Source organism: Oncorhynchus kisutch, linkage group LG10 (genome assembly GCF_002021735.2).
Source record: "Oncorhynchus kisutch isolate 150728-3 linkage group LG10, Okis_V2, whole genome shotgun sequence".
In the NCBI taxonomy this organism is placed as follows: domain Eukaryota; kingdom Metazoa; phylum Chordata; class Actinopteri; order Salmoniformes; family Salmonidae; genus Oncorhynchus; species Oncorhynchus kisutch.
The window spans coordinates 33074401-33091351 of record NC_034183.2 but is presented as its reverse complement, the minus strand read 5'-3'; the positions used below and the strand labels follow the sequence as shown (position 1 = coordinate 33091351).

The 16951-nt window shown below is 41.8% G+C and overlaps 1 protein-coding gene across 4 annotated transcripts in view; it reads left to right on the top strand.

Annotated features, from left to right (window-relative positions):
• Positions 1-16951, top strand: part of LOC109898064 (ecotropic viral integration site 5 protein homolog) — a 93528-nt gene that overhangs the window by 60076 nt on the left and 16501 nt on the right. For all 4 annotated transcript variants that reach the window (XM_031833564.1, XM_020492835.2, XM_020492832.2 and 1 more), the window contains 5 exons: positions 1022-1153; positions 5909-6049; positions 6249-6407; positions 8325-8471; positions 9119-9214. In XM_031833564.1, the coding sequence (XP_031689424.1) occupies positions 1022-1153; positions 5909-6049; positions 6249-6407; positions 8325-8471; positions 9119-9214 (675 nt within the window). The remainder of the gene's footprint in view (positions 1-1021; positions 1154-5908; positions 6050-6248; positions 6408-8324; positions 8472-9118; positions 9215-16951) is intronic.

Here is a 16951-nt window from a genome sequence, read left to right as displayed (position 1 = left end):
GGAATAAGTCCAGGCGTCTGAATACTTTCCGAAGGCACTGTATGTATATCCTGTGTTGACAATGTTTACTTTTTACACTTAATCAAAATATGTACGCTGCTTAGCAACAAATTCACAGTCTGTAAAGGTGACAGTGGAGATGGATTCTCCCCACCTCTTCACTGCAGACCACAAACTCTGTCTCTTTTCTTACTCTATACAGAATGATCCTGTTTCAATGCATTACTTCAAATTGTGGCATGCTGTTTGCGCAGTGCAATCACCTTTTGCAGTCATTATCATACTCCTGGAAAGGATTCATGAATTTATAAGGAGGTGCTGTGGGTGTATGCAATGTGGAGCCAGAGCTGTGTGTGTGTGTGGTACCCCAGTGGGACCCTCTCTTGGTGCTAAACAGACCCTTTAATATTGATGAGCTGATTTAGTGAAACGTGTTGTGATGTCTGCACTGCGGTGTTTTACATAATGTGTTCTCTTGCTCTGACAATGAGCTGCTATACCCATTAAACATTTAGAATGATTTGGGAGAGTGAGCCTAATTTGCTGCCCTCTGTGGAAATCAAGGATGAAATTGAGTCGCTATACTGCTTGGTGTATTTGAGGGGTTGTTAGTGGTATGCAATTTAATAAGTTAGATAGCTACTTCTAAGTTCCAGGACAATAACTATGCATTTCTCATGTTGATTGCTCAAATTATTTTTTTGTTTTTTTTACAATACAATGTTCATGTATACAAATATATTAAATGAAAATATATAACATTTATATTGTAATTTAATTTTCAGTAGGTCATTTGAATATCCAGTGTTATTTTGAGATTCTAACACATTCCTACTCAGACTAACCTAAAGGACACTATTGGCCAGTTTCCCGGAGACCGATAAAGCCTAGTCCTGGACTATAATGCACCATAAATGGAGATTGTCCATTGACTAATTTTAGGTCTGGGGAAACAATTTCAAAAGGTGTATCAAATAATATTTCTTCCTCACTCTCCTGGTCCTCCCTCTCCTTTCTGTAGAAGGGCATCCCCTGCTACACAGAGGAGTCTATCCTGCAGCTGGAGAGAGAACTGGTTCAGGCCAGGCTAAAGGAGGCAGAGTCCCAGTGTGCCCTCAAAGAGATGCAAGACAAGATCCTGGACATAGAGAAGGTGTGTTACCTGGCTCGGACTGTCTCATGAATTCACTCACTGTCACAGTGCTGCCTAGTTTAACTCCTCTGTCAGGCATTCCACCTGGAATAGGTAAACATTGTGGGATATTGCGGATAGAAATGTCATGACTAGAGCTGATGTGATTCCGTGAGGCATGTTTGTTCTACATTAGGGATGCAAATTTCATAAAATGATGCTGCTGACTAACTGACCCCCATTAACCAGTTAACAGATGACATTTGTTTTGTAAAATGATGTGACAAACAGAAAATAATATGCATGCCTACAAGGAACTAGGGCTGGGACGATACCAGTATTGCAATACTCGTTAGTATCGTGGCAAAGAAATAAAATGCGAAGCGGATTCAACTTTGAGGAAAACCACCCTAATGTTGGAAACAAACGTTGTCTTCATCCAGAGTCACATTTATTTAGGGGACTATTCAATCCACATTGTGGAAATTCATCATTAGGGTGTAATCGATTTAAATTTTGTAATTGAAAATTGTTTTACAATACAAAACATACAGACACACACAAACATCCACACCCCTATCCCCAGCGCCCGCATCACTCTCCGCCGCATGACCTCAAACTGCACCATTTTGTTTCTGTCTGTTGCTCACGGACTTTCAACATTTTAGATAATAAAGCATTTGGCCTTTCCATTGTGTTAAAGGCCATGGAGGATAGGTAGATTTTTTTTATCTTCAGTTAAGTATATGTTTTTCAAGATTGACGAGAAAAGTATTGTCCAACCCATCGAGTGTCTGACTGCACCCTCAGTGAGAATTGTGTCTCTTGTATAATACATTCTATACATTAGTTTATACTGGATTAAGTGTACATTTTTCATTATCTGTAAATATCGTAAGTAATGTTCAGGTGTGAAAGTAAGGCGGTGTGGTCTGGTACCCCGTTCCGTCCAAAAGAAGCAGTGTGGGTACGCCGTTCCGTTAAAACATGAGCCTATCACAATAATGAAAACAAAATGACTCAAACTGTTGGCTATTACACCATTATTTATCGCTCCCATATGAGGCATGAAAAATGAGCGACTTGAAAACATGCGGTAGATGTATAGCCTACGCTCTAAAATGTGATGTGGTCCAACAAGAACATTGACATTTTGCCAAGGCAGAGATAAGTGTCCGACAGGAGACGCGCAACGACAGCTGTGAAGGCATTCATTCTGGTCTAATGAAAATCGGCAAATGTCATGACACTTTTTGGTGTTTTTTTTGTCACAGATGTCTCTTTCCATTCACCACTGTTTGGAGGAAATAAGTTGCGAGTGGATGAACGTGCGTGGGTAGCCTAGTAAAGGAGCCCGTTTGAAGTGATTGACAGTTAGATTAAAACATCATGACTGGTTGTGTTTATGCCACAATAAAAGTTAATACATTTTAAAAGTTAAATGACAAATCTTTATGACCCACAGAGATGCTATTGAGTTAATAGGGATTCTAAATATAATTATATGATTAGGCCCCATGGCCGGCCTGCCCATTAGGCAGGATTAGAAAGTTGCCTAGAGTGGCAGTTCGACGAGGGCGCAATTTTATGAGTTAAAGATGCACCTCCAACAACACATAACACCTTACATTATTTTGCCCCAAAACAATAACTTCTCTCACCCAGTGGCATGAGGGCTATTTAAGTGAGCGCTGATGCTGCCCCATGATAAGTAGTGCCCACTTGGCCAAAGGCAGGGGCTCAAAATATTTAGCTTGTCCATGCCCAGCGTTCCTTGCCAGGGTGATGTTGGAAGAGACTAACGCTCCCTAAAATGTATTTAATATAGACTAAATTATGTAGCCTACGTGTGTTGTTTTTTTGTAGCTCAACCAAATGGATTACAATGTCACAAGACACTTTTTCAATCATTAACTTATTAATGAGGAGAGCGTGCAGGAGAATGTAAACTAAAAAGGCAAGTGGGCGGCATAATGAAACAGGGGTGGACAGCAAATGGTTCCCAATTCATTTCAACAACATTCCTTCATATTAATTTGACTTCACTAACAACAAGGGCTTTGTTGGAGCCTATTTCTTCCTATTCAATAAAATAAGAGTTAGGCCTACCTATTTGACAGAAACAATCATGCTATCCATAGATTTGTCATTAATCCAAATCCTCCAATACTGGCACCATGCACTCCTTAAATACACTACATGACCAAAAGTATGTGGACACCTGCTCGTCAAACATCTCATTCCAAAATCATGGGCATTAATATGAAGTTGGTTCCCCCTTTTCTTCTATAACAGCCTCCACTCTTCGGGGAAGGCTTTCCACTAGATGTTGGAACATTGCTGCGGACGGGGGCTTTCTTCCATTTAGCCACAACATAATTAGTGAGGTCTGTCACTGATGTTGGGCGATTAGGCCTGGCTCGCTGTCCCCTTTCCGATTCATATCAAAGGTGTTCGGTGGGGTTGAGGTTAGGGTTCTGTGCAGGCCAGTCAAGTTCTTCCACACCGATCTCGACAAACTGTTTCTCTATGGACCTTGCTTTGTGCACGGGGGCATTGTCATGCTGAAACAGGAAAGGGCCTTCCCCAAATTATTGCCACAAAGTTGGAAGCACAGATTTCCCTTCAATGGAACTAAGGATCCTAGCCCGAACCATTAAAAACAGCCACCGACCATTGTTTCTCCTACACCAAACTTTGCAGTTGGCACTATGCATTGGGGCAGGTAGTGTTCTCCTGGCATCCACAAAACCCAGATTCGTCCATCGGATTCCCAGATGGTGAACTGTAATTCATCACTCCAGAGAACGCGTTTCACTGCTCCAGAGTCCAGTGGCGGTGAGCTTTTCACATCTCCAGCCAACGCTTGGCATTGCACATGGTGATCTTAGGCTTGTGTGTGTCATAGGCCTGTCCAACCCAGCTCCTCTTTAAATATTACATTTCTCCTTTTTTGAAATGTAACTCTTGCAGGAAAACCACTTTTAAGTGTTCAAGAACCATATGCTTTTTTTCCCCATCATAGAGCCTGTGCACAGTCCATGTAATAAGTTGGATTCATTTGGCTTTGACTTGTATAAAATCGAAGTTAACATTGTCTGTTCAGTCTATTTTCAAATAGAATCAAATAAAACATTTTAACAGGCGCTATGCCTTTTTAGGGCTTTTAAGCTTCAACTATTCTTCTTATGTACCAACAGTCTGTAGATTGTTATTGCACATACATTGGAGAAAAATTGCAACTTAAGTATTGTGGTCAGTTTGCATTACCTAGTAAATTAAAATATAGTGGCTGGTGGGGGTCTACATGGGGAGAGTGGGTCCACCTAGAGACTGGAGTGAGTTGCCCACACACACCTCAGAGAAATATGTTTGATGCCCTCCTAGTCACCTCCTCCCAATCCCTTGGATAGAGCCACCAATAACCACCATTGTGTTTTAGCTATAATGACAACAAGGAATAATGACTCGACATCCTCTCTTAATCTGTCCCGAACTCTTACAGGTTTACGAGTCACAAAAATAAATTAAATTACATTGTAGTATACTTAAATCATAGCTAAAAATGTATCCTATTTCCTCGTCTTCCGGTAAGGGCAATATTCAAATATTTCTACTCGTTCTGTGTTCTTGCTGGTCCAATTAATCTTCTAAAGTTTGCAACTTTTCCAAAATGCTAATTTCGTTACCTTCGTTCATGCGCACGCCTCTTGTTTGTGCGTGTCTGACACGATAGCCTCTACTTTCTTTTTGAGCGAATCCACTTTTGTAATGAGATTGCAGTTAATTTGTTTTTGTGTGCATTGAGAGCTACGTTTCACTGGGTCGCCTTTAACTGTTTATTACTGTCGTTTGCGTCTCCAAGTTGATCGTCGTCTTTTCCTCTGGGGGAAGCCAATGCTTGTTGGTTCGTTGTTGTACAAAACCGACCACTCACACTCCCAGTTGCTTGGGAATAAATTGATTTATCGGCTTTAGAAGCTTAATATTCACTCCCTATGCGTCCTATCGGTACATGCATGAGCCTCTCCTGCCAGCGTGATTGACATTTAAAGTGGAGACTGCATTCACAGTGAACGCTGCTTATGTCGGCATAATTAGAAATTACTTTGATATTTTATCGCGGAATCTAACGTTTCTGCTTCGTGTTTTTATTTTTGCCATGGGAAAAAATATTGCGAAACTGGTATCGCCACAGCCCTACAAGGAACATAATCAAGGAACATTATTTTGGGGGGACTTTCATTCAAACATGCAACAATAGCCACGAAGCAATATTATGGACTTTCATTCAAACATGCAACAATAGCCACGAAGCAATATTATGGACTTTCATTCAAACATGCAACAATAGCCACGAAGCAATATTATGGACTTTCATTCAAACATGCAACAATAGCCACGAAGCAATATTATGGACTTTCATTCAAACATGCAACAATAGCCACGAAGCAATTTTATGTAACATGCAACTACTGTAATGAAGAAGCCAATGTGAAGGGATTTTCAAACATTTGCCAAAATACAATTAGCGGAAAACACTGTTCTAAAAAGCGCACCTGGTGCAAGTGATTTCATGTGATTTCATGTGACAGAGATGAAAGTCTGAATAGAATCTACATAATATTTTTCTATCTGTAAATTGCACAATGTTGCGCCCTGCTGAACACATCCCTGGTATTTTACTGTCCCTATCCAGCATACTCCACACCCTGAATTTGGGTCTTCTCAGTCATTGTTTTGGTTGTGACTGTTTGTTTCTGTCTCTCTCCTCAGAGGAACACGTCTCTGCCAGATGACACCAACGTAGTGCGGTTGCAGGAGGAGCTGATAGCAGGGAAGCTGAGAGAGGCTGAGGCTGTGACTGGGCAGAAGGAGCTCAGACAACAGGTCAGAGACCTGGACGAGCACTGGCAGGTAAGGAACAGCTAAATATAGTATAATATAGTATCATTTTATACAAGGGAAGCTTAGGCTGTGACTGGACTGAAGGAGCTCAGTTGGTAAGGAGGAACATCTATTATCCACACCATATAAGGCCAGGACTTAGCTATTTTAGTTGCGTGGAGTCCGAGCATCTTTGGTTGATTGCGTGCGTCTCCACCTGCTCTTACAGCGTCACCTGGCGCGTACGGCAGGCCGCTGGAAGGACATCCCGAAGAAGAATGCTATGTCTGAGCTGCAGGACGAGCTAATGAGTGTCAGACTACGGGAGGCTGAGGCCCAGGCGGAGCTCAGAGAGTCACGACAGAGGATGATGGAGCTGGAGACACAGGTCAGAGGACACACACAGCTAAGCCTTTGTAGAAATATTAGTAGTCTACCTGTATCTTGACATGCATGTGTGTGCCCTGTTTACAATGTATATCTGTCTATCCCGCCTACACTCACACATTTGCACACATACATACACACACACACACACACACACACTTACACAGTGCATTTGGAAAGTATTCCAACCCCTTGACTTTTTACATTATCTTAGATTACAGCCTTATTCTAAAATTGATTAAATATGTTTTTTCCTTTCAATCTACACACACTACCCCATAATGACAGAGGTTTTTAGAAATGTTTGCAAATGTACCAAAACGTTTTTTTTTGTACATTTTACATAAGTATTCAAACCCTTTACTCAGTACTTTCTTGAAGCACCTTTGGAAAGTGATTACAGCCTCAAGTCTTCTTGGGTGTGACGAAAACAAGCTTGGCACATCTGTATTTGGAGAGTTTCTACCATTCTTCTCTGCAGATCCTCCCAAGCTCTGTCAGATTGAATGGGGAGCATCGCTGCACAGCTATTTTCAGGTCTCTCCAGGGATGTTCGATTGGGTTCAAGTCCGGGCTCTGGCTGAGACACTCAAGGACTTTGAGACCTGTCCCGAAGCCACTCCTGCGTTGTCTTGGCTGTGTGCTTAGGGTTGTTGTGTTGGAAGGTGAACCTTCGCCCTGAGTGCTCTGGAGCAGGTTTTCATCATGGATCTCTCTGTACTTTGTTCCATTCATCTTTCCCCACCGTGCTTCACCGTAGGGATGGTGCCAGGTTTCCTCCAGACATGAAGCTTTGCATTCAGGCCAAAGAGCTCAATCTTGGTTTCCTCAGACCAGATAATCTTGTTTTTAATGGTCTGCGTCCTTTAGGTGCCTTTTGGCAAACTCTGTCATGTGCTTTTTACTGAGGAGTGGCTTCCGTCTGGCCACTCTACCATAAAGGCCTGATTGGTGGAGTTCTGCAGATATGGTTATCCTTCTGGAAGGTTCTCCCATCTCCACAGAGGACCTCTGTCAGAGTGACAATCGGGTTCTTGGTCACCTCCCTGACTAAGGCCCTTGCTCAGTTTGTCCAGGTGGCCAACTCTAGGAAGAGTCTTGGTGGTCCCAAACGTCTTCCATTTAAGAATGATGGAGGCCACTGTGTTCTTGGGGACCTTCAATGCTGCAGAAATGTTTTGGTACCCTTCCCCCGATCTGTGCCTCAACACAATACTGTCTCGGAGCTCTACGGACAATTCCTTCGACCTCATGGCTTGATTTTTGCTCTGACATGCACTGTCAACTGTGGGAACTTCTATAGACCGGTATTTGCCTTTCCAAATCATGTCCAAACAATTGAATTTACCGCAGGTGGACTCCAATCAAGTTGTGGAAACATCAAGGATGATCAATGATTACAGGATGCACCTGAGCTCAATTTCGAGGCTCATAGCAAAGCGTCTGAATACTTATGTAATTAAGGTATTTGTCTGTAGTTTATTTTATACATTTGCAATTATGGGGTGTTGTGTGTTTTATTAGTCATACTTGTTTATATTGAATACTGCACTATTGGGCAGTGCTTGCAAGTTAAGCATTTTACTGTACATGTTCATGTGACAAATAAAACTTACATTTTAGGGTATTCAAATGTCCCCTTTTATTGCATTATCAAATCGCTAGGGGGCAGCAGAAGTACATATTTTTAACTGTCAAAGTATCCGTAGCTCCAGATGTACTGGTGTAAGTCGGTGATGTTTCCATGTTGAAGAGGGCAGACATTTTAAGTTACTACTTTCTATTGTAGGCAAATAATGATTCAAGATATAGAAATTGTCAATGGGTGGCTTCTTGTGATATAGCAGTGGGGTTGTGTAGTGCATAAACTGCCCCCTCCCAAAATGTACCTTCCATATCCCTCCCTCCCCGCCTGCAGAACCAGATCCATGGCAACCAACTGCGTCGGGCGGAGCAGGAGGGCCGGGGCTTTCAGGAGCGTGTGACTGTGCTGACCGCCCAGAACAAGAGCCTGTACGTTCAGCTGCAGGAGATCAAACGCAAACAGGCGGAGATTGAGTGCAAGGTAAGAAAGTTTGCTGTTGGGATGACTAGAACTGGCTGGTGAGGTGGCTTTTCCACTGATACCCTATTCACACTACTGAGCCGAACAGAGCTGAGCCAACTGAACTGAACTGTGCTGGCCTGGTTATGCTGCATAATGCATCCACCGTAGAATCTGAAACCATGCCAGAAAGGACAATGAGTATTTCTCCATCACTGGTTTGATAAGTTGTCAAAAATCATTATTTTATCTGATCTGTTGCCTCCTGTTAAGATCAGGTCTTCAAGTTCTGAACAGGGAAGCAGTTTGTTTTGCTTTTGACTTCTTAACATCTCTTTGCTGGTGAAGGTGTTAAGTGTGTGTGTGTGTGTGTGTGTGTGTGTGTGTGTGTGTTAAACGGCCCTCTGCAGCTCAGCAACACCCCTTTTCTCTCTGGGATTTCCTCAGGAACCATACTAAACTGTAATAAAAATGTTTCCCAGGAGCTTACAGTGTGGTAATGGCTGTTAACATTTCTTTGATAACACTCTAGAAATATTACTTCTGCAGAGGTAATAGGCTAACTGACATAAATGCAATAGGCTATCTTTTCTACAATGTTGGTGACACTCACTCTTTTTCACGTTCGGTGACACTCTGGCCTGACAGTGTTTATTTCTTTGTTTCAGAACAAGGAGGAGGTGATGGCGGTGAGGCTGAGAGAGGCTGACAACATTGCTGCTATGGCTGAGCTGCAGCAACAAATCTCTGAACTGGAGATACAGGTACAGTACTTTACCCTGGCCCCCCTCCGAGTCACATTAGCCTGGCTAGTCATTTCAGCCTAGTCATGGACTAAAGAGCACTTTGAATCTCTATTGAAAGTACTTCATAGCAAGTTTATTATAGTAAACAAAAACTAATCATGGGGGGGAAAAACAATATAGTAAACTGAAATAAAATGATTAACAAACCTGTTTGAAAAACTAAAACTAACTAAAATAAAATACAAACCATCATGAATTATGTTCATTCAACTTCTGTGGTTTTCAAGCTTCTCAATCTGGCGGGTAAATGCGGCCAGGAGATGGCGATGTTTCAAAAAGTCCTTGTTTGTGCATCACAGGCTAATACTAGCCGAGGGGGGGGGGGGGGGGGGGGGTGCTAAGTAGCTAATTTGATTCTTCTTACATGGACTACTGACGTGCTAAGTAGCTAATTTGATTCTTCTTACATGGACTACTGACGTAAAAATGCATTGGGTTGGTGTAAACAGTTGCGAGAATTCCATTCCAATATATTTTTTGCACCATTCTCGACACTATTCCTTTTAAAGGGGGTCGAACTTCCTGATTTGGCCTCTGTTTCATTTCTCCTCATTAGGAAATGCGACTGAGAACGAGATTTGGAGGCATACTTTCATGTTGGTGTGTGTTTATGTTTGAACGTGGGAAGCATTTTGTACTTTCACTCTGCCAAAACAGTACACAGTTAGTCACTCACCCTTCTCGATAACTTGAAACAGTCTAACCAGGTCTTGTGTCTGGAAGTAGACTAGCCAGCAAGCTAGCCAACTTCTTTCGTATATTAGCTTCAGTCGGCGGTGGTAAAGTTGGTTTGACTTTGGATAGCCTATCTGTGGGGCTAGTTAGGGACGGTCAATAAATTAAACAATGTAAATGGGACTCTTTTTTTTATTTTTATATATATATATTTTTTAAAACTTTTTTATTTAACTAGGCAAGAACAAATTCTTATTTACAATGACTGCCTACCAAGTGGCAAACGGCCTCCTGTGGGGACAGGGGCTGGGATAAAAAAATAAATATGTAGGACAAGACACACATCACTACAAAAAGAGATCTAAGACAACACATTGTAGCAACACATGACAGCAATACCACATGGCAGCACCACAACATGGTAATGAGCACAAACAACGTTGTTGGCCACAGACAACAGCACGAGGGGCAAAACGGTCGAGGCCACAATACATCATGTGAAGCAGCCGCAAGTGTCCATGACTGAGTCTTTGAACGTAGAGATGGAGATAAAACTGTCCAGTTGTTGTTTTTTGAAGCTCATTCCAGTCACTAGCTGCAGCGTACTGAAAAGAGGAGCGACTTAGGGATGTGTGTGCTTTGGGGACCTTTAACTGAATGTGACTGGCAGAACGGGTGTTTTATGTGGAGTATGAGGGCTGCAGTAGATATCTCAGATAGGGGGGAGTGAGGCCTAAGAGGATTTTATAAATAAGCGTCAACGAGTGGGTCTTAAGCCGGGAATACAGAGATGGTCAGTTCACAGAAGAGTCTAGAGTGCAGGGATGTGTCCTATAAGGAGCATTGGTGGCAAATCTGATGGTCGAATGGAACATCTAGCCGCTCGAGAACACCCTTACCTGCAGATATATCAATTACGTCTCTGTAAGCTAGCATGGGTAGGATGAACTTCTGAATCAGTGTTGGTTTAGAAGCTGGGGTGAAAGAGGAGCTATTACGATAGAGGAAACCAAGTCTAGATTTAACCTTAGCCTGCAGCTTGGATATGTGCTGATGCATCAAGAAATCTAGTCAATTGATTGACAAGTTTTTCCTAACACTTTTGCTTAACAGGACAGGATAGAAATTGGCCTAATACAGTTAGGACCAGCTTGTGCTCCCCCTTTAAATAACGGATGCACCGTGGCTGTCTTCCCAGAGGTCGAGAAGGGCTCTGCGATGATGGGATCTGTAACTTTAAAGGAGAGAGGATCTGACCCAGTTGTGTTTTTTTTAGGGTCAAGTTTATTAAGGAGCTCCTTTAGCACCTCAGACTCAGTGACTGCCTGCAGGGAGAAGCTGTGTAGCGGAGCAGGAGGAAAAGAGGGAGGAGCATCAGGGCTAATTGCATTAGAAGGGCTGGGATAGGATGTGTTGGATAGGCAAGGAGGCGTGGCTGAGTCCAATTAGGAATCCTGACGTAATGAAGTGGTGATTTAAAGAGCTCAGTCATACGCTCCTTGTCAGTAACAACCACATCATCAACACTAAGGGACATGGGCAGCTGTTAGGTGGACGGTTTATTCTGCAGGTCTTTCACCATTTTTCAGAACTTCTTGGGGTTAGACCCACAGAGAGAACTGCTCCTAAAAGTAACTAACTTTGGCCTTCCAGATAGTCTGAGTGCACTTATTTCTAATTTGCCTGAATGACAGCCTGAGTATTTGTGTGCCAAGCCTTTTGCCAAATGGGGTTCTTGAGGTGGAGTAGCTCTGCCAGATCACGGGCGAACCAGGGGCAAAAAAAAAAATTATGGGGGCGCGCTTGTTAACAATACCACTGAAAATATCAAAAAGGAAGGTCCAAGCATCTTCGACAGAGAGAATCAAGCTGAATAAGCATGTCCCAGTTCAGGTCACCTATCAGGACAAATTCAGACTTAGTGTAAGGGGCCAGGAGAGAGCTTAGGGCAGGTAGGTTACAGGCTGGTTGTGATCGTGGACGATAACACCAAGCAACAGTCAACAGAGATATTTGAAAGCTTAATGCTTAATACCAGCTAATCAAATTGTTTGAGCACTGAAGGTGATCCTTCAAAAAGGTTATAACCAGAAAGGTTGACATCAGTGTTCAGAAAACTCTTTCTCAGTAATGACCAACACATCTGGGTTGGACCTGTGAAACCACACTTTTAATTGATAAATTGTAAGTAATAAGCTTCTAGTGTTAATGTGCATAAAACCCAGGCTTTAACGAGAGCAGAAATCAGTGAAGCGGAAATCATCAGAGCACAAGTCATAATTGGGGCAAGCAGCAGTAGACGTGACAGGGTGTACATGCACATTGCTGGATATTGTCAGCAGTAATACAATCAGGGCACGGCGGAGGACAGGGAGAGCTTTGTAGTGTTGCTTTATGGCATTTGAATGTGTATCATATGGCACAGCAGTTTCATCAGGTAACGGGGGGGGGGACAGGCCGACCGAGAGAGACAGAGACACAGACAGACCGAGAGAGACAGAGAGAGACATACAGACAGAGAGAGAGTACCAGATGGGGATACCAGAAAGGGAGCACATTGCCGGGAGGTATCAAAGCAGCAGGCAATGGGAGTAGGTGTCACACCCGCTTGGGAGAAGCTTTTGTCGGGAGGCTGCATAGGAGGAGAGGCGTTCAAATTTACCAGACAGGCACGTGGTTGGCAGATAAAACGTCCGAAATGAAAAAGCTGAACAAGGAAAAAATGGAAGGCGACAAAACCAAGAAGACGCTAAATTCCAACAGCAATTCATGTAAAGAGCGAAAAAGTCAACGCTGCATATGTACCAGCAGCGTCCTTAGCCGTGAGGATTGTGTGGAGTCATTTCCGTCTCGTTACACACCTTTTAGTTGTCTCATTAAATGCTTTCAATATTTGTATATGAATTTAAACAATTTAAATGTTTGTTTTTTAAGTTGTTGAAATGTGTGTGGAGCTACTGACGTTTTTAATATATTGTCCCATATACATTGTGTTATTTACTGATGGTCCCTAACAAGCCCCATAGGGATATCGAATGTCAAACCAAATTGACCATGGGCATTACGATCGGGTTGCATGCAAATGCGGTCCAAATTGATTATTACTTATTACCAGCTGTGGGCAGAATTGAACCCAACCCAAGGACATACCATTTTATTCTCTAAATATCTCGCAAATCTCTGTTTTGGACGAGACTATGTCCAAAATTATCCTATTTCCACATTTGTCAATTTTACACTAGAATAAATGTTTCTGACTCATTGATACCACATAGGCCATTTTCAAAAGGAGAAGTTGCTTATTACATTCAGTTTCTCTTTAAATCCAAGTCACTTTGAGGTTGACCTTACCTTAACTTGTGAGAACCATAGAGCCATAGGGTTCTCATTTGAACAGTTGACCACAGCGGGGCCAACGTGTAGAACTGTCCTGATGCTCTGTCTAACCATTCATAATCACCGTGTGCAATATGGTTTTGAAACCCTCCGTAATTTCACTTTCAGAGCACCCCAAAATTATTTTACAAATACAAAATATATATATATTTTTTGTGCACTGTTTTAATACAAATTCCCACAAAGGTGTTTTGCATTGCATTTCCTGAGCTAATGTAAATTCGGGAGGGAACAACAACTAAAAACTCTCAGCTCAAAGCTGTTTAAACAAAAATCCTCTGTGGAAATCTGTGGTTAAACAGTGTATCTAGTGTAAATTGTTTCTAGACTTGACCAAATCACCTCAGCTAATCAAAAGGGACGTGGAATGACTCCAATGTAGCATTGGAGTCATGAAGGGCTAAACTAACCTAAGACCTGAGCCATCACCTTATGGGTGGCAGGTAGCCTAGCGGTTAAGAGCGTTTGGCCAGTAACCAGAAGGTCGCTGGTTCCAATCACCGAGCCGACTAATCTGTCAATGTGCCCTTGAGCAAAGCACTTAACCCTAATTGCTCCTGTAAGTTGCTCTGGATAAGAGCGTCTGGTAAATTACGACAATGTAAATGTAAATTACTGCCCCCCCAGTTGCAAGAAGTGACATCCCAAAAACACACACAAAAAACTATACAACCCAAATAGCTCCTAGCATGCTTTCTGTCCCTAACACTAAAACGCTATTATTTTCATACAACTTAAATTAAATAAAATCTAGCAAATCAGGTCTCAAAACTAACTGAAACTAAGCTGAATTCAAATTAAAAAACAAAAACTAAATAGATATAAATACGCAAAACTATAATAACCTTGCTTCAAAGTCCATGGCGAGGCTTAACTTTTGTCCAGCCCATAGCGACTTCTCAACATAAGCCACAATTCAACACTCCGTACCTACTCCATCATCATCATCTGAGCATTTTGGCTTACTCTGAGTTCACCAGCACTCGACACAGAGACGCACCATACATAGGCCTACAGAAAGTTGTACAGATTAGAGCCCTTATCTATTTGAGTGTTTTCTTCATTGATGTGAGGAAGAAGGTGGGGTGATTTAAAGCGAAAGCTTTGAAAAAGGCCCTGCTTACTGCAGAGGTGAGGAGTGCACCAAGAAACCGTGATCATCTCCACAAAGGCTAGACTACAAGAGTCACTTTCCTATCATCATTTCATATCATACCAACCATGCTCATGCCTGATTGAGTAGTCATTAAAACATGGCACCCTCAGGGGGTTGCCGATTTTTGTTTAGCTCCGACTATGTATTTGGAGATTGAAATCAACCTTTCTCTGAAATAATGTAATTGAATCAGATTTTCTGCCAGTAGAAAACAACCTATGCATTTCCTGTGCTAGTGATTTGTCAGGTTATGAAGCCTCGGTGTGGGAATCTTCCTACCGTGCTGCAGTTCTTTATCTAGTATCCTGAGATTGCTGTTTGTGTCGCTTGTGTGTGAAACTACACCCTAAACAACACTGTTAACTCTTAATTCACTTTGGATAAAAGTATTATTACATACATTTGTTCGTAATGAGAAAAACTATATCCTTGAAAATAGAGCAGACTAGTTTCAGTGATAGTATCATCTTCTGTGATCTGAGAAGAAACAGGGGAGGTTGACAGTGATTGCTTCAGTATTTCCACCAGCTCAGCCTGAAGAAACATGATAATACACAAGCTTTGATGTTTTAGCCCAGCAAGTAAACTCGTTGGCGTTTCAGAAACATTGCTGACACCTGTGAACTAGGGTGTCAGACTCTCTGTCTGCTTTCTTCACAGCGTCGGCCCACACACATGCACCCTTTAATATACCGTCAATTGACCTATACTACAGAGTTAACACATCCAAAAATGATGTACAAGAAATTGTCTTATGCGTTGTTAAAGGGCGACTGCACTTCCTGATTTGGCCCTGTTTTTCATCAATGCTCATTACGAAATGCTTAGCGGCCATGACTGAAGGCAAACTAAAGTGGTCTTGGGTGTGTTTTGCTATTCAATCACAACAAACAAGGTCAGGAGTGAGTACGGCGAGGTAAGCGAAGCTAGCTTTGCTATGAAGAGAACTGAGTTATGAAGTTGAGGACAACCCTCCTGACTGACTTGCCATCTCAAGATGGTCAGCTAATTCAGTTATATATCTGTAGGCTATCTGATAGCAGCTAACAAGCATAGCTTGGTGATACCTGCAGCTGGCTATCCTATCTTGCTGGTGTTTCTATGTCAAGAAGCAATAGCCAGTGTCTGAAATGTTTCAACGTTCCATCACATCATGTAAATACATGTTACCGTGGAAACGGTCTTTCCTGGGGGACAAATTCCAGAACTACTAATGTGAACACTGCACAAACATCGCCCAGCTTGAGTGTCAATAGATTTATCTCCCCAAAAAATTGGTCTGTGTTCATGTTACAAAGAGGGCTTGGCTATATTTATTTTTTACAAGATATTCCAAATGACTGTATCGCAATAAAAAAAATAGTGTTTGTCCACTTCTTCTCATATTGTTTTTTTAGTCTTGTCTCTTTTGCTCCTTTTGTGCTGTGTGCACCTTCCTGTTTACACACACATATCAAGCCCACCCACTGCCACTCAACAAAGATGAGATCACTTCTTCCTCTTATACAAACGGTTTCAACTCGCTATTTGCTGTTTGGTCCAACAATCGGTCATATTGACACTGAAACACAGTGAGACATTATCTTACTGTAATAGATGAGAAGTTAACCTTTCTAATGATACGCGTTTTATGTCTCAACTCTTCAAATTGTGCGCAGAGCAAACACTACTTAAATGGGAGTATCAATGAACATTGATTCTGGAAAAATAATAGTTTGTCATGCGGCATTGCAGTAACACGATCTGCTAGGAGTATTTTAACCTAGCAGTTTAGTCTGCATTTTATAAATGTGCAATATGCATAAAACGCGACATAAGGAATCATTCTGAAAAATACGGTACGCCACATGATTTAAACATCTGCAGAAAGTGGACAGGCTAGCAAACTGTTCAAACAGTTGGAGACGGACAGAAGGGTGTGTTCATAATATATCATCTGTTATACCTTGTTAGCAAGCAAATAGATCCAAGTTGGATAAACTTGAAATAAACTCAGCAAAAAAAGAAACATCCCTTTTTCAGGACCCTGTCTTTCAAAGATAATTTGTAAAATCCAAATAACTTCACAGATCTTCATTGTAAAGGGTTTAATTTCTCTAGGGTAGGGGGCCGCATTTGGAATTTTGGATAAAAAGCATGCCCAAATTAAACTGCCTTCTACTCAGGCCCAGAAGATAGGATATGCATATAATTAGTAGATTTGGATAGAAAAAACTCTAAAGGTTCCAAAACTGTTAGAATAATGCCTGTGATTTATAACAGAACTGATATGGCAGGCAAAAACCTGAGAAAAACCCATTCAGGAAGTAGGATTTATTTAGTTGTAGTTTTCTATGCAATGCCATTACAGTATCCATTGATTTAGGATGAATTTCAGTTCCAATGCCTTCCACTAGATGTCAACAGTCTTTAGAAATTGTTTCAGTCTTGTATTCTGAAAAATGAGGGAGTAAGAGCAGTCTGAATGA